This window comes from Ips typographus, linkage group LG8, assembly GCF_016097725.1.
Source record: "Ips typographus isolate SLU linkage group LG8, UJ_Ityp_2.0, whole genome shotgun sequence".
NCBI lineage: Eukaryota > Metazoa > Arthropoda > Insecta > Coleoptera > Curculionidae > Ips > Ips typographus.
Genome location: NC_138429.1, coordinates 3,184,658 through 3,208,538, shown reverse-complemented (window position 1 = coordinate 3,208,538; position 23,881 = coordinate 3,184,658). Strand labels below are relative to the sequence as shown.

General features: G+C 35.4%; 2 protein-coding genes and 1 long non-coding RNA gene across 3 annotated transcripts in view; 2 read left to right on the top strand and 1 right to left on the bottom strand.

Moving 5' to 3' along the window:
* Positions 1–23,881, bottom strand: part of Lsm11 (U6 snRNA-associated Sm-like protein LSm11) — a 62,078-nt gene that overhangs the window by 14,457 nt on the left and 23,740 nt on the right. Inside the window, 8 exon segments of the mRNA XM_081984744.1 lie at positions 489–666; positions 1,828–1,963; positions 2,136–2,144; positions 5,951–6,037; positions 6,039–6,070; positions 8,123–8,440; positions 22,495–22,639; positions 22,700–22,811. Coding sequence (XP_081840870.1) covers positions 506–666; positions 1,828–1,963; positions 2,136–2,144; positions 5,951–6,037; positions 6,039–6,070; positions 8,123–8,387 — 690 coding nt within the window. The 5' untranslated portion in view covers positions 8,388–8,440; positions 22,495–22,639; positions 22,700–22,811 and the 3' untranslated portion in view covers positions 489–505.
* The window catches only part of Eip74EF (Ecdysone-induced protein E74), a 43,163-nt gene continuing 28,865 nt past the window's right edge, over positions 9,584–23,881 (top strand). Inside the window, 7 exon segments of the mRNA XM_081984732.1 lie at positions 9,584–9,601; positions 10,282–10,343; positions 10,548–10,712; positions 10,714–10,743; positions 10,797–10,926; positions 10,929–11,023; positions 11,135–11,351. Of these exon segments, the coding sequence (XP_081840858.1) occupies positions 10,650–10,712; positions 10,714–10,743; positions 10,797–10,926; positions 10,929–11,023; positions 11,135–11,351 (535 nt within the window). The 5' untranslated portion in view covers positions 9,584–9,601; positions 10,282–10,343; positions 10,548–10,649.
* LOC145732459 (uncharacterized) lies at positions 12,449–20,054 on the top strand. The gene is made up of 3 exons (XR_014179015.1): positions 12,449–12,690; positions 17,459–17,503; positions 17,560–20,054. It is a non-coding gene; the product is annotated as an uncharacterized LOC145732459 (long non-coding RNA).

Here is a 23,881-nt window from a genome sequence, read left to right as displayed (position 1 = left end):
GCATTATAAATGCACTCTTTTGAACAGAACTGTCATTACATAACAATGAAAAGCTAGCGCCATTACGTACCGGATTTGTCACTTTGGGACGGTGAGAAGTTTTGACGAACTGTATTGTTATAAACATTTTTGGTCCACCATGTATACGCATAAACCGCGGAACCCTGATGCACAACAAAACACAAAACGCGTCAAGGTTGCCGCCTAGCAGCTAGTTGTAATTTTTCGAGTGGTTTTATTAGATTAGTATTTAATATCATAGACCTTCATTCCCGCAAAATATCGTTTGTCCTTACTATCGAAAATAATACGTTTTCAGCTCGATTTATTGATAGAGTCAGGTTAAAATAACGCAATCCTTCACTCTGTATGAAAAGTTTGATCATAGATTTGATGAGATGGAGGAACCCACACATAAACAACCGTAAGCATATAAAAACATCATTATTACAAAAATACTTTAAACATTAACATTTCCTTAACCTTACCTGTAGGGTACTAAAGATCAACTGGGTGTTGTTTCGGCCTTACAAACTAAAATCACATGTTCCCCTCTCATCAGCATTTGATCCACGTGCCTTCTGCACTCTTCAGTATTTTTGCTGACTTTCTTAGTTTCGATCTTAGGGATTCGTACCCGATTTGAGGATTCGGTTTCTCTCTGACCTAAAACACCGAAAATTCGCTAAAAACAATTACCCAACCATAAATTAAAATTGTATTAGAGCAAACTATAGCATAAACAAATGGTGTGGCGTCTAAACTGTCCCAGTTTTGATAATCAGTAATTTGAAATGGACCGCACACCAAGAGTATACGGACTTGTTTGTGTACAGTTATCTGAAGAATTGTACTCGGCGGAGGAAATGTTTGCATAATTAAATCGGCAATTACATTAGCCTTAATAGTTTCAATAAAAATAATACAATTAATATTAATAGTGTTTTGTTCCTTAGCCAATTTCTAGAAGGCTAAAGAAAATGTAATAGTTTAATTTAAGCAGGTAGGGTGTGTCAATGTTTTTAAATATTTATGTAAAAAACGACAAAGATTTTGTTTAAAAAAATGCAAAACATAGAAGAACTATTTACGTTAAATATGTTTCACTATTTTAATTCAATTACCTGCACCTAGATGAAAATAGCAAAGCAAACCGGTTTGAATAATAGCATGTATACCTTAACTTCTGGTTGAATTTTTGAAGCGTCAAACCAAAAATGTCACCATGTAATACACTAAAATTAGCATTATTGCGATATGAAAAACACTTGGAATCAAGAATAGTTTTCAAAATTGTAATTATGGGCAGTTTATTTAATGTAATGTGGGTATTCTATTATTTTAATGTAAGTCTGTGAAACAGTTTGAAAAAATGTCCTCCCTACGATAACACTTTTCTAATTAACTTTATTTTAGTACAAGAGGGAGACTTCTTTCATGAGCCACTCTTTAGTCAGAACACACAAGATAAAATTCTAAACATTGATATTCACTCCATAAGTTCATTGTAGCTTTCTTTAAAATGTGAATTCAGAAAGTAGCGGTTTTCCGCAAGTTAGGAAACAGCGTTCATGCAAAAAGATGACCTTGTTAGCTATTCGACTTCACTTATAGAGATATACCATAATGCTCGCACAACAAAGAACCATTGCGGAAGTGACATTATAAACGCACAGCATTGACTATAATATTGTAGTTGTCTATGGCATTCTTGAAGTGTCGTGTTGGTTCTGTTTAATTAGAATATATTGCATGTTGTACCGTTCACGGAAAACATTACAATAATTTTTTTCAATTTAAAATGAACCTAAAAAGTCTCCAACTTACCTAGGATTAATGGACTTTTCTTGACCTTAATTGACCTGAACCAGACCTCATCGATATCGCTTAGCACGAGATTCCAATGTTTATCGAATGCCAACAGGTACGCGTTGCAATAACCTCGGACCCCTTTTTCGTTTCGGTCATAACCTGAAACAATTCAAATACCAAAAATTGTTTTAGTTTATATTATTAACGGTCAAAGTCTTGATTTTAAAACAAAAAATGTTATACAAAAGAGAGTGAGCAGTAAACAGTTCGGGTGTAGGTTGAACCCACTATAAATGCATATTTTCACAGTTTGATGAATAAATAGTAAACACCTGTACAGTTTTCAAGATCAGTAGGCGATCATAAAAAATATGTTAAAGAATTCTGTCTCTTTTTAGACGTGAAACAGTATTACTAAATAACTCTGATGAAGCCTTTTTTAAGACTATATTACTATGTGTCAAATCCTTAACCAGAAGATCCACTCTGATTGGTGGTCAAGATACTTCCTTCATTAGACATGTTTAAGATTTTGTGTACTATCTCAAGCCGACTGATTTGTTGTTCTATAATTTTATAATTTAAGATCAACTGCAGCATTTTTTCCTCACTGAATTAATGAACTCATAAAATTTAAAACTTACAACAGTAAAAAAAGTACTTGGAGTGATAAACGAAAAATAACAGAGACACTGAAAAACCGGAACTAAGGGTTCAAATTTCAATTATCAGATTGTTCAGTTAAAATTTAAGTGATACCATTGATTGGTCTATGATGATGACCTCAAACTTGTTACAACATAATTAAAATTAATCATTTGCTCAAAAACAGGTATGCGTAATGGTGGTATTGGATCAAAGTAGTTGATCAAGTTTCAATTTCTATTTTTTTTTGGCTAAACAATTTTTGTTGGCGAAAGCAAGTCGATTACACAGTTTTCCTTAGTGTAACTGTTGTTTCGGAATTAAATGTTGCAAAAAGTAAATAATGTGAACAGCGCCGATGGAAGGACAAACGAAATTAACTCTTTCTAAATTGGCTACGTCGAAAACCAATCACAATGTAATAATTAACCTACAAGTGATAATGATGACTAATCATGTTGATGATTGTTATTAAAAAATACCATTTTTATGATTAATAAAGTTTTAATAACTTTATTTTACGGTCTAGATTTTGAGTTAGCTACCGTAGAAAAGATCAACTAACATTCAACCCTGACATTCAAATACAACACCATTAAAGTGATTACCTACTAAGTAATATGGTGAAGCTTAATTATTCAAATATCTAAATAACTATTTTATCTATTGGCTGGCAAAGAGTAAAAAGTGCGTTACAATAAATTTCGGGCGTAATCGTCGACAAGGTAGTGCACTGGGTTAGTCAACGGAGAAGTACTTTCGCGATGGACCTTGCTACGTCGAGGTCTACAACGAGGTCATAATACAAGGTCTTCACACCTCAGACCATGGCGGTCTCAGCCTTGCCCACTGAATTTTTGATGAAATGCTGTTTACGATCGCCCTGCTGTGGGTAGGCCTGCTATTTGAGGTTGGACTTTGTTTTGTTTTTTTTTTTGGTTCAACCAATCCAATCCACCAAGTCCTTTAAATCAATAGGAAAGTGATGGAACTATACTTGATATTTAAATTATTAAAAATCGTCCATTCATTAATGCAAAAACCTTCCTGAAAACAATAATTGAATAATTACTACGGATGAATAGTAATCATGGTCAACGCCAGGGTCAAAACCGGCGGCAAGGTAAATAGATAAAATACGAGGGGAATAGTTACCAGCCTAGACGATTATTTTTCAAATACATACATTCTACGTCACCAGCATCTAAATTAGTCAGTTCGTGTTTTAAAATCCAATAGTTATTTGAAAACAAAGTACAATGTACTCTACAGAGTGACCCAATAAACCGTATACGCAGCTTTTACTCAGGAAAAATTTGATGGGAGAGCTGAGTTAGGATTATGTGTTTTAAAATCCAATAGTTATTTGAAAACAGTACAATGTACTCTACAGAGTGTCCCAATAAACCGTATACGCAGCTTTTACTCAGGAAAAATTTTATGGGAGAGCTGTGTTAGGATTATGGGAAAAACTTGTATGTATCTTCCTGTTCTCTACGAACCACTCTGTTATTCAATACTTTTATCTACATATATCTTCAAATAAAGTAGCCAGTCGATGTGGTTCAAGGTTTGCTTGAAACATATGGAACATGGAACGACAGATCGTTCTTGAGATGTAGCATATTAATCACTATTATAGTAGTAGTTAGTACCTATAGCCTATTTAAAAACTAGGAGGAATTCTTACACAGCTGAAATCATAAATAAACAGGTTATGTCAAAAAACATCGGCTCAGAATTTTCAAGTTAATCACTGTCAATCTGTTGCTTTAGCATCCTAGTATTTAAGTTTCTTGGTGTTTAAAGTTGTTTTTCAGTCTGTATAAAGGTGTTTGGCAGTGTATTGATATCACAAAATAGTTATTTTCCTAACAAGTGCGGAAAGTGATACTTTCCCGCACGCTGACTGAGCACACATCAGTCGAGTGCGGGGAAGGCACTTTACGCACGTGATAGGAACATCTTTTTTTCTACGAGCGTTTTCCAATAATTGAATATAAATGATAAATTAAAATTGAAAAAGTAATTTTTAATAATAGCGAATTCAACAATATTGTTCTTTTATACATATTTCATATGTATGTATTAATATTAAGTACAAAATACTACAAAGTTACAACCTACAAACTTGATTACCATAAATGGGTTATTGATGTGATGTATTACTTCTAATCTACTTTTTACTAATATTAGTAATGAATGAACAATTATTATATGGAATAACAATTTTAAATATGAGTAATGTGGGAATTGATGCTACACCACTTGAATATCCATTCTGAATAATGTATTCAACTAGAACCAGTACCCCAATGTGAATAATTGCCCAGCAAAATGCGAAGGCTATTGTAATTAGACCCTTTTGTATCCTGAAGAAAGGCAATTTTTAGTGAATATGTACAAACAAATATTAAATGAAGACCCGGATGCAAAAACCGTACATATCAAAAATAAGTGAAGTGAAGCAGGTAATGAGACTGGAAATTTAAGCTTAGCATTTATGTTCATGTTAGTTAAACTTTCAATAAAACTCTAAATTAATGTGTAATGCAATATAACTTTATTTAATTAACCTAAACATCAACAAACTGCCAATGTCCCTCAAACCAGTAAATAAAATCTGAGGTTTTTTTTGGTAACTTTTGCTTGTGAATGTCAGGCTTCTTCATTCGCTCCTCCTAGTTTTTAAATAGACTATATGTGTTGTAACCTTTAATGCTTCTACTGGGTGATTACACAAGTAGAACTTTATTGTAATTTTTTTTCTGTGGGGCCAAAATGCCAACCATCAACAATAAGGGCAGAATATGACTTAATAAATCTAACCTACCATATTGATCTTATAGGAATGTATTAATAATTACAAATTTTGTCATAATTTGACAACAAATTTTAATTTCCTGAAACCACTAATCAATTGTGGTGAGTTTGCCTCCTGAATAAAGAAACAAAAACTGAACGCACAAGAAATGTAACAAATATAAAAAAACATCTAATATATCCATATTTAGACGTCAATGAGAACCACTAGGCCATTCTAATAAATATTACACATAGCGCAATGATAATGGCATTCGAACGGATATGTTTACACGGTACACTTCGATTCGTAATGTATAGGTAATCCTTCGGTTAGATCATCTAGGAAGTAAATCGTCTATGTACATTTCTCGCTTTTACTAACAATAATGTGCATCGTTAGCATTCCTCAAGCCGCATTAATTGTGAGATATTTGGCAACAAAACCTATAGCTAGCCATTTTAGAAATACCATTATCGAAATCAAGGTTTCTAAAACAAACACAGCCAGAATGGAAAAAAATACCAGCGACCTTCGCCAAGTGATACACACGAACGAGGAAAACAAATTGACGGCGGCGTAAGGTTAATGGTTGATTTCAGGCAGGATATAAATTGAACGGCAAACGCATATCAATAACTTTCAATTTTTTTTCACTCTCACTTAAATGTGTCACACCGTGTATCTTACCTTGATTCGGGTCTTTTCCTCCACGTAAGAGGTGAGTCGCGCTAAGGGACCTTTAATAGATTCCATCCTTGTAAAAACGTTTTTTTTGGGCTCTTTGAGGTCGTTTGGACACAACGGGCACTAAAATATAGAAAAAGTATCAATAAAAGTTGTGATTGGTCTGGGGAGGGTGGAGGAACATGACGCCCCGCCTTTCAATGTGTATTAAAGGCGTGGCTTGAACACAAATAGCAAAATATAAGTTATGATCTGATTATTTTGTCAATACTTGATGAATAAGAGGAGTTTTATCTTTGGTTGATTTGTGGCCTATAATCGTAGCAAAATAATAGTGTTGTTCCAATTGTGGACAATTCTAAAATGGGCGTGGCTGCCCACCAAGCTCCGCCCACAAAATCATGCACACCACGCCTCCAATAAAAGCTTGAATGTATAAAACCATGTAGTAGTAACTTGAGTGACTGAACTGGCCTGTATTTTCGGTGTAGTTATTGCAGGAGTAACCCACAACTAACAGCCTAAAAGGCCGTTTTCTTCTTCTAATCGTTCACGGGATTTATTAATAGAATCTCCTTCTGTGCTGTAAAGTGGGCCACATGGTGGGCGCAAGATATTACCATCTAATTTTAGCCCATTTTTAGTAGCTGACAGGTAGGAGTCATTGTCCTCGGGGGTCCGGCGGACAAACTGTCACAGTTCAACGACGACGTAATCAGGCTTAGTTCTAGTTTAATGCAGCTTAGTCTACTACAACCACCATTTTAGATACTGTATCGTTTTGGCCATTTATTCAATTGCAAGAAAGTTTTAGCTCTATTTTATTTGAGCGTAAATAGAACCCAAAAGATTAGAGCATAAAACCATTTTTAATGAGCCAGGTAATTTTTAAAAAAGCAAAGTATTGACGTGATAGAGTTGGAGGTCTAAACATTGTTCGAGTAATGTATTTCAATTAGAAGAATAAAGGGTTTAGTAGTTTTCAATTAAAGGGTGCATATACCCACTTTACTCACCAACTAAAACTCATACACAAGCTTTAAATTAATTTAACAAAATTATAGATAAGGATTAAAAATTAAATGGGAAACAAATTATTACCTAGTTAGTAGTAATAACAGGTCTAAGAGTAAAACCTCGTCGACTATGTTAGCGAACTTATCTAGGAGACGTTGACCCTTACAGTCACTGAGAGTGTGTTAAGGAAAAATTGGCAACGTCGGTAACATTTTCCACTTTTTTTTTTGGAAATCTCAAATGCCTTGTAGTATCATTATGGGGCGTGCATGTAGAAATAATCAAAATATCATGTTAACTATAATAACGTGGAAAAAGGCGTAAATTTTGGGTGCTTTGATAACTCAAACTAAAATAAGTAATCCAAATCCATATAGGACCCTGTATGTGAATTATAATTGTTTGGGACACCCTGTATGGTCAAATTTAAAATTTTTTTAAAGACAGTTAACAATGAGGCACAGTTTTATTTTATTATAGATTTTTCCTGGGGGACAAAAATATTATTTACCTGGCCTTAGAGAAGTTACATGACCAACTTTTGGTTATTTACTGCAAAAATTAAATTTGCCTTCCCACACTCAATAAAAGAAACTACAGCAAACCATGTTCACCAAATAGTACAGTTCAGATTAAATACAAATTTATTCTTATTTTGTGTTTAATGAAACCTACACAAAAAATTAGCTAAATAATAAGTAGATTCTGCAATTTGACACTTTTCAAACTTCAAAACAAAGCCAACTCAAATAAATTCAAGTGTGGGGCTTAATCAGACTTTCCTAACCTTTTCTTTTCTTATGCTAAGTTATAAGTAGCAATACTGAACCTGAAAGATAAAGAACCTCCAAACTTGCAATATAAGCATTCTAACAACCTGTTGCAACAGATCCTGACAATATCAATTCTTAGTTTAACTACAAAACAGCATTGTGTTGAATATAAATGCTATCAAACAGAGGTTGATTTATATGCCTAAGGCATTTTCAAATTAACTGAAACTTATTACTCTAGGGAAAAGTAAATAAAAGGCATTTATGGGATGGCACAAATAGTAAACAAACGCACATAACCTCACTTATCTAAAACTTGTACAACTACGTATTGGCGCCCTTTAAATACGGTTGCAAAACAGGAAATAGCAAAATTCACACTTACATTGATGTGGCAACCATCTACGGGCCGGAACCGCCTCTTTTTCCGTCTTTTTACCCCGTTTCGGTGCGTCCTGAGAACCTCTCTGGTAGTGCGTATGCCACATGGCGATGTTGTCGAACACTTTGGCTTTGGGCCGCGGTACTTTCACTTTATCGCTTTGCAGGAAGGCCAACGGATCGAATTTTTCACTGTAAATGTCCAGTTTGTCGTCTACTTGGGTGGAATCCCTAGTTTGGTCACCCGACGAACCTGGTTCATCAGCCATTTTGATGCACAATTGTGAGGTCTACCCGTTGCCAGGCAACGACAGTCTGTGATCTGTCAAAATTCATTCAATGCTATTACTACGTTCGGTAATGAATTCTGAGTGCACCAACATGCTCTACGCCTCTTTGATTGAATTTTAGTTAGCTAGCTAGGAAAACTACTGTTGATATATTGTATCAATAAAATAACAAAAACAGTGGTGCATTAACGCATTTCATAAGCGATTAATCAGTCTGACGAACCGACAAAACGCAAAAGAAACTCTAGTTCACTTCCTACAACCGGTTGTAATTTGCATTTTTTTGTCATGCGTAACGAACGAGGAATTAACGTAAACAAATAATTTAAACACGCAGAACTGCATAATACCCGCTTCGGAATCTAAAATAGAGAAAGCCTTACGCAACAGCGTGTAATTTAATTTTACTTTCACAAAAGCGGCTAAATAACTGGATTTTTTTTTCAACAGTTTCTCTCGTAAAGCTACTGGGTTTGCAATCGCCAATAATAGGCCCCCCTTTTTAACAGCTGACTGGGTCCGGACGCGAAAGTCCAGAAAAATTATTAATATGTTTAATCGGTCCGTTATCCGATTCTAATTCAATTAAGGATTTTTCTACGGGACCGTGGACAAATTAGAAATATTTTTCCAATGTTCTGGCACGTTAACGCAGTCACGACGGTACAGTTTTTGATGCGGTTTCTTTCGTTGGTGCACAGTATTGAATGGCGTTTGTACCAAAATAATTTTCTATGTAGTTTTTTGTTTAAATTAAACGATTTGTTACACTGCACACTTTTATAGGAGAACTGGGGGGAGGGTGGATGACTTTAAGTCCAAATGCCACAAACTGAACTAAAGAAATATATAGGAAATATATGGATAAGTGACAGATGTCAAATTCATGTTTTTAAACAAAAATCATTACTTTTTGACACTGAATACGTTTTTTTCGGTTATTCTTCGCTAGACCAAGCAGACTTATGCCGTTTTCGATTGGCAGGTTTAGTGCAAAACTCATGTATTACCGTACTATTTTAATGACATTAGATAGAGCAGGATACAGATACATGAGTTTGGCACTAAACTCGCCAATCAAAAACGCCATAAAACTTGACATTTGTCAGGTGTAGTTGCGTGATAACTGTCAGATTCTTCTAAAGTGTTAAGATTATTTTTGAAATACTGCATTATCTATGACTATTCCTCTTGTAAGTACATAAAGTGGCTTCACCATAACATCAGCATCTCTTAGTTGCTTTAATTTCCAGTAATAATTGCAGTATTTTGTATACCTATCCAACTGTTGACACAATATCACGTGGCCATTATTATATAAAAATGTGCCGTGAAATCAACGTTTCGACTCTTAAACCATCATCAGCAGCTCATAAGTTGACTGACAGGGTCACTGAACTGATATAAACAAACCATATTGTTATTGTGTAGAAAAGTTCAATGACACGATTACGTTCTCACATAACCATCACCATTGAAGCTTTCTCTTAAAATCGCGCGTGTATTCAGAGTGAAATGAACTTTAATTGGGCAGAAAAAGTGCAAGTGAAAGTCGCGTAACACGACCGCCGCTGATATAATATAAGTGCAATTCGACTTCCTTTTTTATAACAATTATTATAAATTTTTTCCCATTTTTAATTGAAGCCGCTTCGATTCTCATCGCTGATTATTGCTAGTTTTGTAATTAATCAGCCATAAGAATGTATAATTCAGTCGCATACCAGAATCATTAACTTGGGAAAGTTTGTTGTGGTAGTTTTTAATTGGACCAATACTCTTAAGATGGCGTTTGCCACTTTAGAGCGTTACGCTAATCAGTTATAGATTACATAATTACAATTCTCTACAATTAGTTTTTTTTTTGTTTCAGAAGTACCAAAAATCAGTTTCCATGTGTTGGAGAAGGTTCGAGATCCATAGGGATATTTCAAGGTAAGCTGCTTAAAAAAACCACATTATCACAATAACTATAATATCTGGCAACACTGCTAAATTCTATTCGGAGTATGTCAAAAGATATATCAAACTAGCCAATAAAATTGTCATGTGATCAACTGTCAGATTGAGAAATCCAGATCATATCACGTGACTGTGTATATAATTGATGAAACATTTTTTAACTAAATTCTTTTTTAGGTGTCTTCTGATACCAGGTTGTCAATTACCCCTCGGATAGTTAAAACAACGTCGAAAATCAGCCCCCACGTATTGCCCCTTGCAGGGGGGCAAGAATATTCAATGTCTGCACTGGCGATGCCCTTTATCGACAACGATCTATTGTGGAGCAGTGATCATGACGGTTAAAATGGTTGATCTTTCATCCTGTTTACAAGTAAGTATGCTGCATTATTTAGTAAATGTATTTGTAAAATGGTAACGTTAAAGGACGCATCAGTGGCGATCGGAACCCAATCGCCGGCGACCAGTACTACTACCAGTGCAGCTTTGGGCGAATTATCCCAGTCAGATCTTACCAATCTAGTGCCAAGCGGTAATACCGCGGAAAATGGACAATCGGTGATACCGACGATATTTTTAAGCATTTAAGCGACACCACTGCCATCGAAATAGAAAGTATTTTGAGCGAATTTAATAATACACCTTACATTAAAGTGAGTAGTCCACAAACTCATTTAGTCACGTATAGATGTCGCCACCAACTCTAAAACTTTACTACGGTGGCGCCATCTAGTAGAGCTTAACTAAACTGGTGCTAATTACAGCAAGAAGAAAACAATAACACGATCTCGAACGACCAAGTTAGTAACCCAGATTCACCGCAGGGGTCGCCAACGATAGCCGAATTAGGAAGAAAATTTACTATAGCGGCAGCCAATCCGATTCTTGCTGAGAAGTTGGCGACACCTAGCGACCAAAGCTCGAACCGCAGCACGCACGAAGGAAGAAACCTAGCCACGCTCACGCCAAAAGTAGAGAAAGGTAGGTTAAGTGTGAACGTCGTGGTGAATGCGCCTGCCAACAAAATGGTTGCTAATTTATACTATGTTAGCATAGATACGCCACACCTTCCACACTCGACCCCATAATACCACCATAAGGAGCAATACAATTACCATGTAGTTTAAGAAATAATCCTTTAGAAGAATAGAAGTTTTGTAATAATCGTTGTTCCTCTACGGAAATTTTACGGATAGTTGCAACAATTTGACAGACCTCGACCCGGTCCCAATAAATACAAGTTGGTTCTGAAGTGAAGATCTTTGAACGCTGAAGATGTAATCGGGTCATGGCGGTTCGCTTCTCTTAACGATTCTGCTATAGAAATTATCGGATATTATCCGTAGTTAATTGGACGGTAATGTTGATGTTGCAATGGTATTGGTTTGATTCTAGTTTATTGATCTACTCGGCCATAGACTCATATAATACAATTATTGCAAAATTGGACAATACTTTAAAAAAAAAACTACAACTAGAACCAATTTACTGATATTCCAATTTTTTTAGATAATTGAAGAGATCAGAAGGCATTAAGAAGAAAAATTAAAGAAATTTGTACTTAAGCTCCCAACCTTTATGAAAATAAAAAAAAACTAATTTGCTTGAAAATAAACTAAAATGAAAAACGATTTAAATAGGTAAATATGTCACACAAAATTCTTTTGCCTCTAACCGTTTAAGTTATCATAGAATCACGTCAGATCGCAGATTTAAAACAGTGTCACGTGATTATGGACATAATTTAGCTAAATTAACGACAAATGGTGAATGCGCTCAATTATTACGGCCATGTGTGTTCAGGATCCTTTTGGAATCTACTCTATCCATGGAATTTTGACAATTTGTCCTCTGTATATGTTTGACAATGATTTTTCTTTAAGTTTATATGACAATTTTTTTTTTAATTTCCTAGCCGCCTTTTTAATTAATAATAGAAATTTGCTTTTTTTAAGAGCAAATTAAATATAAAGTCTTACAACATAATTTAACGTCTTCGAGGTTTTTTAGTTTTAAATTTAAATTTAATTTAATTTTATAAATAGTTTTAGACCATGAGCGAAACTAATTAAAAGTGCCATAGGTGTAAGTGGTGGCGTCATTTAAAAAAAAATGTTGAAAATCAGTCAGATTGAAAACAAAAACTTCAAAAACTTCTCAAGAGCAAAAATAGTAAAAGAAAACGAAAAAACTTAGAAGAAGCTTTGATGAGGCTGAGAAACGTGTTCGACTGATGGTGTCTGTCTCCAAGTTTGTACTTCCCCCAGTAATTCAGACATTTGGACAGAAACCTTTAAAGAGGCTGAAAGGGCGTTGTTTGGTAAGCAGATTTTTGGAAACAGCTTACGTTTGAGCTGTTCAAGTTTCGCTTCTGGCAGAGTAGAATATTAGTAGTTTTAAGTTTTGTAAATAAGTTAGGGTAGAAGATTGTCTAGTCTATTTTATTTTGAATCGTAACGGTTTAGAAATTTAGTCCATACAAATTTCCTGGCATTCCTTATTCATGTGAAACGAACATTTGGATTTGATTACTTTTGAAAATTTATCTGATGATCTAGGGGCAACCTTAGGAACCACACATTTGGATATGGAGGCAAAATTAAATCGGGGTTCTTTAAGGGATACCAGAATTCACGATAGTAACATAGGCTATCTTGTTTTATCGGAATGAGTTAAAATGAGACAGATATTGTAAACACGACGCCAAAATACGTCTTAAATTTGTTCTTAAAACAGTTGGTTTTATACATCAGTCAAATAATGATAATGATTTATTTAAATGTGACAACATTCAGTGTCCCTTTGAATAATTAACCAAAAAATAACTTATCATTTTATTATACAGGAGAAAATCCGTGGATAGGGTAGATCCAAAAAGATTGTGAACTGCCTGTGTTTACAATATTTTTATATTTTTTTTAAACTTTCTCTTCTTAAGAGAATCTTTTTATTTGAAAATACTTTCGATAGCAAATCGGGCTGCTTGATGTCTATTTAACTTTTCAACTAAAGCTTAGCAATATTAATCAAGTGTCTAAAAATAGCTTAAACATCTGTCAACTGTCATAATTTAGGACTCAACCGTGATTTTTAAATGCCATGTAAACAATAGTTAGTAACCACAAAAAATTCAATTTTCCAACTTTCTACTTATTTCCTTCATGGTTAATACAATTCCAGCAACAGCAATAATAACAATATCTAAATTGCTTCTCGATATTAATACAAAGAAAGTAAACACTTCATTGTGTAAGCTAATGATCAGAATGATTTCTTGACGAGTGAAAGAATAACTAACCATTTAAGGAAAAGCTAGTTAAGTAATTAGAATTTCAGTCGTGATTCTCAACAATAAATCATTGAAACGCATAAAAGTCCATAAACTTTCATGGTTCCGTACTATCGAAAGTTTGTACATATATTGTTCATTGAAGGAAGGTAAATTTCCTTTTCTTTTTGCTCATTTATACACACACCACGTTCATATTAGAACTTATTAATTGCAATTAAGTGAAACCGCAATTATGCGCCTGTTGCGTTTTCTAGGTTAAGATCGATAGGAAATTATGCCCGGCATTGAAGTCGATAATGGAGAAATTTTTGCAAGAAAATCCTTGTTATGTGATGGTGAAGATACAGGGTGTTCTGGTTGACCCTAAAATGTGCGTAGCAAAAGAGGATTGCGAAACTTAAGTTGTAATTTTTTTTAATGCCAACGATCTTTTTAATTCATTCGCGCACCCATACACGGTTCACCTTGACAGACATTTTGCAGGCGCAAACCGAACCGGAATACCAAATTATTTTTGCCAACTTTATCGAACTCAAAACTAAGTCAATAACGATTCTATAATACCAGGTAAATACCCTGTTTTCTGTATGTGCAAACCTGTAGTTGTTTAATAGATAAAAATTGCAAGATTCCTGCTTGGTTGTAATGTTAGTAGGTCGAGAATATGACGTTTGTGGGATTGACATTTTTCTAGAGTTTTAGATTTGACATTCGGTCAAAAAGAAATTCAAACTTTGGATTTTACTAGGAGTACCAACTGTCCTGGAGGTCTCATGCCGTTAAACAAAAAGTTCCTTTCAATTATCGAGGAGTGACTCAAAAAACTGAAAAGGGCACACCTGTAATAGTAGTTGGCGGACCTGATCTGAAAGAACAAAAGTGGTCGGTCGTTGGTTTTTTTTTTTGGGTCAATCGGATCGCCAAAATTGGCAAATCAAGTCGCATTTAAAGCTCGCGTACGTACGTAACAAACATTGGCGATTTTAATGTTCGATGTAGACGTGGAACGAATTAAAAACGCAGTCGATGTCTTTTATTTGTGCCGAGGCTAACACCTTATGTCAGACTCCGGTACGTACTTGCGTTACGCAATGTCGTAAATCGTCTGTTATGAGTAAGTCTCGGTACTGCCATTTTTTCATAATTTATTTGAAAAAAAACGATGATTTTGTACGAGAAGTTTTATAATATTCTTCTTTTATAGTGTTCAAATTGCTTATTATTTTGCCAGTTGTAATGACAGTTGCAGCAATGCTTTTTTGTATGAGAACAAGATTAAAATTGGAATTCTGTCGATAAAAATAACTGAAAAACCAATCAATTTTATCAAATCACCGTCCATGGAAAATTCATTTGTTTCATAACAAACCCCCTTTCCCCCCCATACTTTGAACGAGGGGGTCTCGGAACGGGAGGGGGGAACTTTTTCCGCCCTTCTAACAACATTTCGAATTGTTCCGCTGGCGGCCACTGACCTTCACCTTTCGTCCTCGTTCGATCGTGGGCGAACTACCCCACAAATTCATCCCCCAAACTCCGCCCCCAACCACCTGGTGGAGAGGGGTGGGGACAAAGTGGAGAGGGTCAGGGTAACGAGGGTGAAACGCAGCGGGCAAAAATCTCAAATTTGTCTGATAAAATTTAGAATTTAAAACATTTAAGTAAAATGATGCTGTAAAAGTGCTGCAAGCTCAAAATTGCATTAGCAAAGTCACGTAACCTGGTTCTTATAGTTTCAGCTTTCTCAACTGTCTAAAATTAATTTACCAAATTTTCAACGTTTTAAACTACAGTCACTGACTGATTTTGACAGATGTCAACTGGCCTTTACAGTGTTGAAAGCTCAAAATTCACACAGCCACGTTCCTAGATATTTAAATTTAATTACTCGCTCTATAGGTTGATTCTCATATGTTAGGCTTGAGTGTCTTCTTCGTGTTGATATTGAGGCCCATGTTCTTACTGTATTCCCCGACAGTCCCAAGAAAAAACTCGCAAATCCTCCATGTTATCTGCAATTAGAACTGTGTCGTCCGCATAACGAATATTGTCGACCCATACACCATTCACCTTGTTGCGTTCTTCTAGGGCTTCCTGAAACATGGCTTCAGAATATAAATTGAAGAGAAGTGGGGAGAGAACACACCTTTGTCTGACCCCTCTACAAATTGGTCTTGCTTCTGTGAGATCGTTACCAACTCTGACTTCAGCCATTTGGTTCCAGTAAAGGCTAGGTCTTTTTGGTCTATGTCCAATCTATTTAGGATTTGGATCAGTTTATGATGTTGGAACGCCTTTTCCTAATCGATGAAACACAGCATTATGTCCTTTCTCTGATCGTTGCATTTCTGAATCAGTACTTGAGTCGCAACTAATGCTTCGGCAAGGGGACAAAATTCGATATTAACCATTTGGCGGGATATTCGCCTGTGTTATAGATTCGATTAAATATCGTCTGAAGAATTGTGATGCTTTTGTCATCCAATAGTTTGAGCAACTTTACAGGTATGCAGTCTGAGCCAATCGCCTTTCTATCTTTGGATGTATTTATTCTTTTGTGATGGGAGGTCCCGAGAGGTGTTTGTCGTCTACATTTTCAACAGCAGGTCTTTCATTGACAAAAAGGTTACCAATATAGTTTTCCCATATAATTTTACACACATTTTTTATATGATCGTTTTCTACATTAGAGAATGGACTCTTTCTATATACTCCTGCGGTCCCTTTTATCTTTCTGTGTAGGTTGAAGTCATCGTGTATTCTTTGTAGTTCTAGTTCTTCACACTGTTGTTTCAGCCACTCATTCTTAGCGGTTCTTATCTTCGTTCTAATGACTTTCTGGTTTTTTTTTTAGTTATCACCATTTTTTATTTACCACGTTAGTTAGTTTGTTATATACTACGTTATTAATCCAGAGACCAACAAATTTTTCTAAAATGTTTGACATGACAACTGAACGTTTAATAGAATTACTGATGATAAAGTTTAAACCACTGGGTGTAAAACGCAAAAACAGGGACCTGTAAGTGGATAAAGGGCGTGGTGGGGAAAAGAGGCAACTCTCCCGGAAAAGTGAAAGCGAAAGCGCACCAGTCTTGGAGTTGAGGTAGGTCGAGCATGCGCAGAAACAGGAAATGGTGTTTCTGTTGATCTAGAAACGCGTAGGTGGCCGCTGGAAGGTGGGGGTAAAGAAGGGGGTAGTAATCGTTCTGTTGAGAACCAATACAAAGTTTCTAATTTTACCCTATTCAAAGAGTCAGAGTTTAAAATCGTGTTTGAACAATAATAATTAAAAGACTGAACACTTTGGATAACGTAAAGATTAATAAAACTGATATTTATTTAAGTGGTTACCCACCCATTTCCACCCCTTCTCCCTCTACCATTTTATAACAAGGGAATAAAAGCTGTTTACCGTGCGTTGCCCGAGAAATTTAAAGATAGTAAACACGCAAAAAACGGCATTATCGATTTTGTGTGGGTAGGACGAAGTACGCAATATCGCAAAACTGCCTGTTCGATCAAGACGGGTGTGTCACTGCTGATTTCCCGGGTTAACATTAAATTGAAATTGAACCAAAATTGGTAATTTTTATGTGGTATGGAGGAAAACGGCCACCAAGATAACCAGACTTTGTTCCTTTTGAAACACCGTAGGCATCACATCACACTTTTTTTTACAAAATCTCAAAATCTTTAACTTTAAATGTATGCTTAACTGTTCACTAGCATCAAACACTGTAACTGTATTTATTGATTGATTTAGTATTGATTACGTTTTTATTTTTATTTTCAGGTAAAGACTGTCAAGTTACTGTTGAGTTTTTCAAATATTCTTCAGGTAAGTCTTTAATTCCAACAAAGAAATACACGTGGTTGGGTTTTGGAAATTTCCAGACATTCTTAGTTCCATTTAGATTGGGAACTATGGAAATTGGGGATAACCACTTAAAATTCGTCTGGCCCCATTCCAGAGCTTAAATCGTATTAGGACGTCGACTTTACCGAAGCCAGACGGTCCTAATCGATTTTCGGAAATTTACTACACACCAAAGCTTAACTTTTCCTTTCGTCCGAAAAGGACCAATTCCTGAGTTGATTACAGTAACTTTTAGACGTCTGAGAAAGGTTCATGAAATTATTAAATATTTATCCGGAAAGGCTTTTAATGCTAGAGTAAATTAAGTCAATTTTCCAAACCCGAGAACATGAAAACATCTGGATCGGTTGTGTTGCATTATTAACCGAGTATCGATCGAAAATTTTAAATTGCTTTTTCTAGAAACACGTTGAATTTAATATGAGTTTCAAAGTCAAGGTCTTCGTTTAAAGTTTCATTGTAGGTCAGTTCTGTGTATTTAAAGCTACTACAAATATATCGTATACATTATTCAAACGTCAGTAATTAGTTTTGAACAATCTATACGAAGTGTCAGTCATCTGATAATAAAAATTTTGAGTTCCAGACGGTTTCATTATGCGGACCTTTACCCTGAAAAGCGGCGCCTAGACTCGACCGCTTCTATGAGTTGGGGTAGGTCCCGACCGACGCCCGGCGTCGCTGAGGGTGAAGGTTAAGGGCGTCAAGGACGCGCGTTAAAAAAGGACGCGCAATGAAAGGGTGGTCGGGGGAGGAAAGGGTGCGGTAGACGCCGCTGGTAATAGAAGCGATAAAAAAAAACTGGAAAAATCTGTTCTCAGAGTCTGAAACAGTTTGATTTATAGAGGAATCCAGTCTGGATTATGCGACGTGGAATTCCAATGCGGTATAATGTTTAGCTTCTCAATGTTACACAACAATGCAGTACTACATTAGCATTTAAAGTTATAACTGCATTATTCCCCACAACTTATTTTAGAAAAATGGAGAAGTACATAACTGACTTTGATTTGCTATAGAGGTGCACATTAGGCACTTATATGGTACATAAGTTTGGCTTAACTATTTGTTGAACTTTGCTGTAAGTGTATCTATGACTTTCAGCCAGTGTAAACGTAGTCGTTAGTGTCTTTGTGCCCTGTTGAACGACCCTCCAAATTTAGACAACAATCTAAACAATTCCGTAAGGGATGTGAGTTTGACTATGTTTACTCCTAACTGTAATCACACTGGTCACAATTTTGTAGTTGCATAGTATACGTAATCAACTCATTCATTTTTCATATTTTTGAGGTTTCACACAGTTGTTTTCATTCTATTTAGTGACTGTGTAGTCTTCTTAACTGCGTATTAAAGATTTTACAATTAGTGTGTTTTGAAATATGAAACTTTGATTTGAAACGCATTAATCTACTATGAAATTTGCATAACAAAGCGTTGGAATTGAACAATCATAAAACAGTCTATTGTTTCAAATGAATTGAGGTCGCCACGTGTATGTTCCAATTTCAAATTGACGACCTTTGACTTGGAGACTAAACTCAACCAACATTAAAACAAAATGGCCTTAGAAAGTGAAAAAAAAATAGAAACGACTTAATCTGTAAGTGTCGAGAGGAAAATGGTCAATCGTCCGTTTCCCGGAAACCACTAGAGAGTACTACTTTAATTTCTGTATAACTAGTTGTAAAATTCTAACCAGTAAAGACTTTCACTTTCCCGTAAAAATTTAATTCCCCTGATTTATCAATAATTGACATCCGATCCATATAAATTAATTAATTCACTAGTATATTAATATTATTTAATCAGTGATAATAATAATAACTACAATTAATGGCGAAAACAATAGAGCTGAGAAAAAAAAATCAATATGGCGTTTGCCCTTTGACGTTGTCGAATATTGAAATCGATTGTTTTAAAAATTGGTTGAGAAAGTGTGAATTTGAAAAACGATCACGATTTGCATACAATCGATGATGATGTGTGTTTTTCACTATGTTCACTACTGGTTGATTTATGAATTTTAATAATTGAGAAAAGTAACGACGTAGAATTGAAAAACCATATTGAGAAGGTTTAAGACCAGAATAATTTGACATGCTAGTTTGATCAAGTACCTAATTCAGACAATATAGTAGTAATCAACTGTAAAGTCCAATCTAACGTCTTAAGTGACATTTTGTGCCCAACTGTCATATACAAACATCACTTCAAACTGATAGTTTAGTGTGGATAATTTAAAATTTTCCACACCTGTAGACTGGCGCCTAAATAGCGCTAATTTGACCTATAATAAGGGTATCAAGTGTCAAAACATCCACTTGTAGAGGAATTCATTTCGTTTCTAATGGACACCCAACACCTTACACATTTATAACTATCCTCTCAAGGGCTTTTAAAGCCAACCGTGTGAAATTGCCCTCCAGAGACCAAAACAAGAAATTATTATAATGTTGTAGTACATATGAGTGTAACATTAACAGATAAGAAGAATAATAAACAGATAATAAAAAATACACCCTAAACGCGACTCGTTAATTTCAGCATGTGCGTGTTTCTGTCCATCTTTTTTTTTGGATAAAATAGGGATTTAATGTTTCCGAAACGCGTGTTTACAAAACGCTCATCGGGGGAGGAAATATATAAATAGCCCGAGGGACGAAAAAACCAACCCCCTAAAGCCCAGAAAAAATTTCTCGCGTCGGTGTTTTCTTTTTAGAAGTGGCCCTTTTTAAAGTATTTCGCTGTTTTCGACAGGAAGAGACGCCTAAGCAGGATTGATGCTTTTCGTCGTCCTGTTTGTTTCTAGAGTGCCCTTTTCCCTTTCGGAACATCCGAAGGACAGGTGCGTAAAATGTGTTTTTACGTACACAGCTCAGAGGGTAGTTTTTACACATTCCAACACTGTTGAGAAGTAAATTACTGACCATATATTTGAAAAAATCAACATAACCCTAAACGCACACAAGAAGTTTTATGTAAGAATGCTTTACGTAATAAGTAATTGAGCGCCTACAGGGTGAACAGATGTAATAAGTAAATCTGGTGAAATTGGCGACCAATACATATTAATATTTAAAACAAGCACCGATAACTAAATTTTTGGGAGCGGTCCCAATTTTAATATCCCCGGTAATGTGGGTCAATTATTATTATTGCAAATGTCGCCCAATTTGTGTTGCAATGTTGTTAATTTATGTAAGTTTGCCGCTTTGGCCCGGCCCCAATTTTCGAATTTATCATACGTTTTCACTGGACAGTTATTTTCGGAAGTTATTTTAGGTCATTTTGTTTATAACTGATTATCGTTACTGTTCTATAAGGTTAAAATAGCCTTTGCGTGAGTCATAATGTTGCGAATTGCGAAACCACTAGCAGATTTGTCAAATCAACCGGACTTGCGGATTTTTAAATCAGGAAAGTTTAAAGCGTGTCAAGGCGCACCGGAATGACGAACACACACTACATCAATTATTTAATAACAAATCGTGGCCTGCTATAACCACTATCAGGCTTGCAGGTGCAATTTTTTGTTTTTAAGTTTGGCCTTCCTTCCGACCAGATCTAACTTCTGGCTAATCGGCGTGTAAGTAACGCATGGTGCACTTGACAGCGGTGCGCATTCGACCGAGTAATTCAATTATTATTATTTACCTCGCACTTGGATTTTATAAGAAAAAAGATGATTAAACTTTACTTTATTTATCTACATCGTTTGACAGTTCAACTGTGTCAAATTCCAACTCAAATCCCTTTAGGGGAGCACAGATGCCACCCCTTGTATAGTTAACATAAAAAACGGATTTTTAGAGTTTAACTTTTGCCCTTGTCGGAACGTGAAAACGTGGTTAAAGGTTGCGCCCCCCCCTGTCTAATTTGGGGGCGTAATATTTAATAGACGTGACACGACTACTAGATTCTCAAACTAGAAACACATGTTTGGGTAGGGATGTGGAAAAAAAGTCGTTATTTATGATCGAAATTTACGTAATTACCCACCTAATTTACCTAGTTGTGGTATCCTCTTTCCAAAACGTTTTTTAAATTTGAGACGAGTTTTTTTTGTCTGTGAAGCCGAAAAAAGTCAGATTGTCGCATTTTAACCAAACAGTACATGAAAACGTAAAATCCAAATGAAATACCTCACTGAAAATTAGAAGGAGGTTTTGACAGTTTGGGCATGACATTTACGCAAATAGAGAGTTACTGTGAAGATATTAACGCGTTGATTTTTTATGAAATTAAACTTAATGTCGACACATGATCGATTGCCTAATTACAACAGACAATGATTGCCCGAAGAATTCCGAATTGCTCAACGCATTTGAAAAGGTCTCAAACCAGATGCTGTCGAAGAAGAGACTGGAAAAAAAATTGGGCAACTGAATTATTGATATTTACACGGGCAAAAAACAATTATTCGGATGTCGCAAACGTCTATTTATATACGGGCAAACTAATTGCAACCCATCTAATTAGCGCAATTTGCCTAGAAACATTTATCCACCAAATGAGATCAATTGCATTCTTAGGCCTTTTATAGAGCTAATAGGACATCTTCAAATACACGAGGCGTTGCAAAATTGTCGTTTTAAGGATCGTTTAACTTGAAAACCTTAACGGTCGACCGGTCTTTTACAGATTTACTTTTACATTCTTTACGTCATTTAACCCGTCAATGTTTAGAAATATCCTAAATTTTTGATTAACCAGTAATTAAGTTGCTAAATAAAAAAATATTTAGAAGTGAGATTTGTTACTTACGTAATGTTTTAAGTATGGGAAACGGTAAGAATAGTGACAATTGTCAAAATAATCGTAAACTGTCAAAGAATTCAGATGTCAATATTATTCAGTTTGTATTTATAATTTTTAAATGACTACGTTATTTTTTCTCATTTGTCACTGTAGCAATAGAAAAAAATCAAGTAAACCGTAATTTAACTCACCTTAAGTACAATTAGTGTATTGCAAATCTCGGTCATCCCTTAGAAACTGTTCTTCTGTCACAATCACAAAATGTCAATTCATTGCTTGGGTGGACGGATTTACAATCTTGACATCTTCACCCTGTCTAGAAGGTCCTTCCAGTTTCTATTGATTTGTCAAACAATTAACAGACACGATTAATTACAGTGTCAAATTTCTTCTTACCGCATTTCCTAGCCTGAAGCAATTTTCTCTACCCTTCCAGTACAGGAACAGCAACGATTGATTGGTCTGGAGGGGATTTTCCCTGAAGACAGTAGCGCCAGTTTAGAGTTGCCTTAAATAGTATAAAACATTTTATTAAAACTCAGGCAACTACTTTTTATGGTACATTAAAAGTAGAATGAAACTTTATTAATGTGATTTAGTATGGTTATGTCATAAGTTTAAAAGGTTAGCTCTGTCGTTTCTGGATAGGCCCTACAACCCTGTGTGCCCTTATCCGGGTCAGGGTCGGATAACGACACGTCCCATTCCGTTTTAAGCAAAAATTGGTTTTGGTGGGGGTGTCTAGCCAGGCTTGGCTGTTGACCCATGGCGTGAGGACGACAAAAAAAAAGGGAGAAAGAGGAGGAACTAAACGATTTGTTACCAAAAAAAAAGCCCTTAGTGGCGCTTAAGAGTCTTAAATACTGATTGTATTAAAAAAACCGCTGCCCGCAGCTAATGGCAAAACTGTAAGGTCGCGTACTAGTTACTGGCCTAGTACTTCGTAGACAACGATTAATTTAAATAAAGTAATTTTCGATTGTTAACCCCAGAAAGCTGTTAAAACCTGGGGACTACCTGCCTTTTCAATTATGCGGCGATGCAAAAAAAGTATAATAGAGAGGTCAACGGTTTGTGGCTTTTACAAATTGCACGAAACCTAATTATCATAAATTAAGTAAAATTAAAGTTGCCTGTTTATTTTTCTATTGTCGAGAACTAGGACTAGTTTTAGGTTTTTATTTGTTTTCTTTGTTCGTAGTGTTTTGACCTGAGGAAGGGTTTATAGTAAGGAAATTCTTTCAAAGAAGTCTAAAAATGTATTTGCCTGCAGTACTGAACCGTTTCTAGTTTTGGTATGAATTGAAGAAAATACAAATTCATGAGGATCAAAATTGTCTAAAAAATTCTATATTTTTTGCTTGAACCATCTCACCAGGACAGAGATTTAACTGTTGCACAACTTAACGACAAGTCCACCAAAAATTAAAAAAGCTATTTCAATGGATCAACAGTTTGGACTTCATGAACTTTGTTAGTCACTCAAAAATCCATCTTTGCCAAGATATGCAGATCATCAGGTCAAATTCTTAATTAAATATTTCCAGATCCCTCAAACAACCCTCTTGATATAACGTT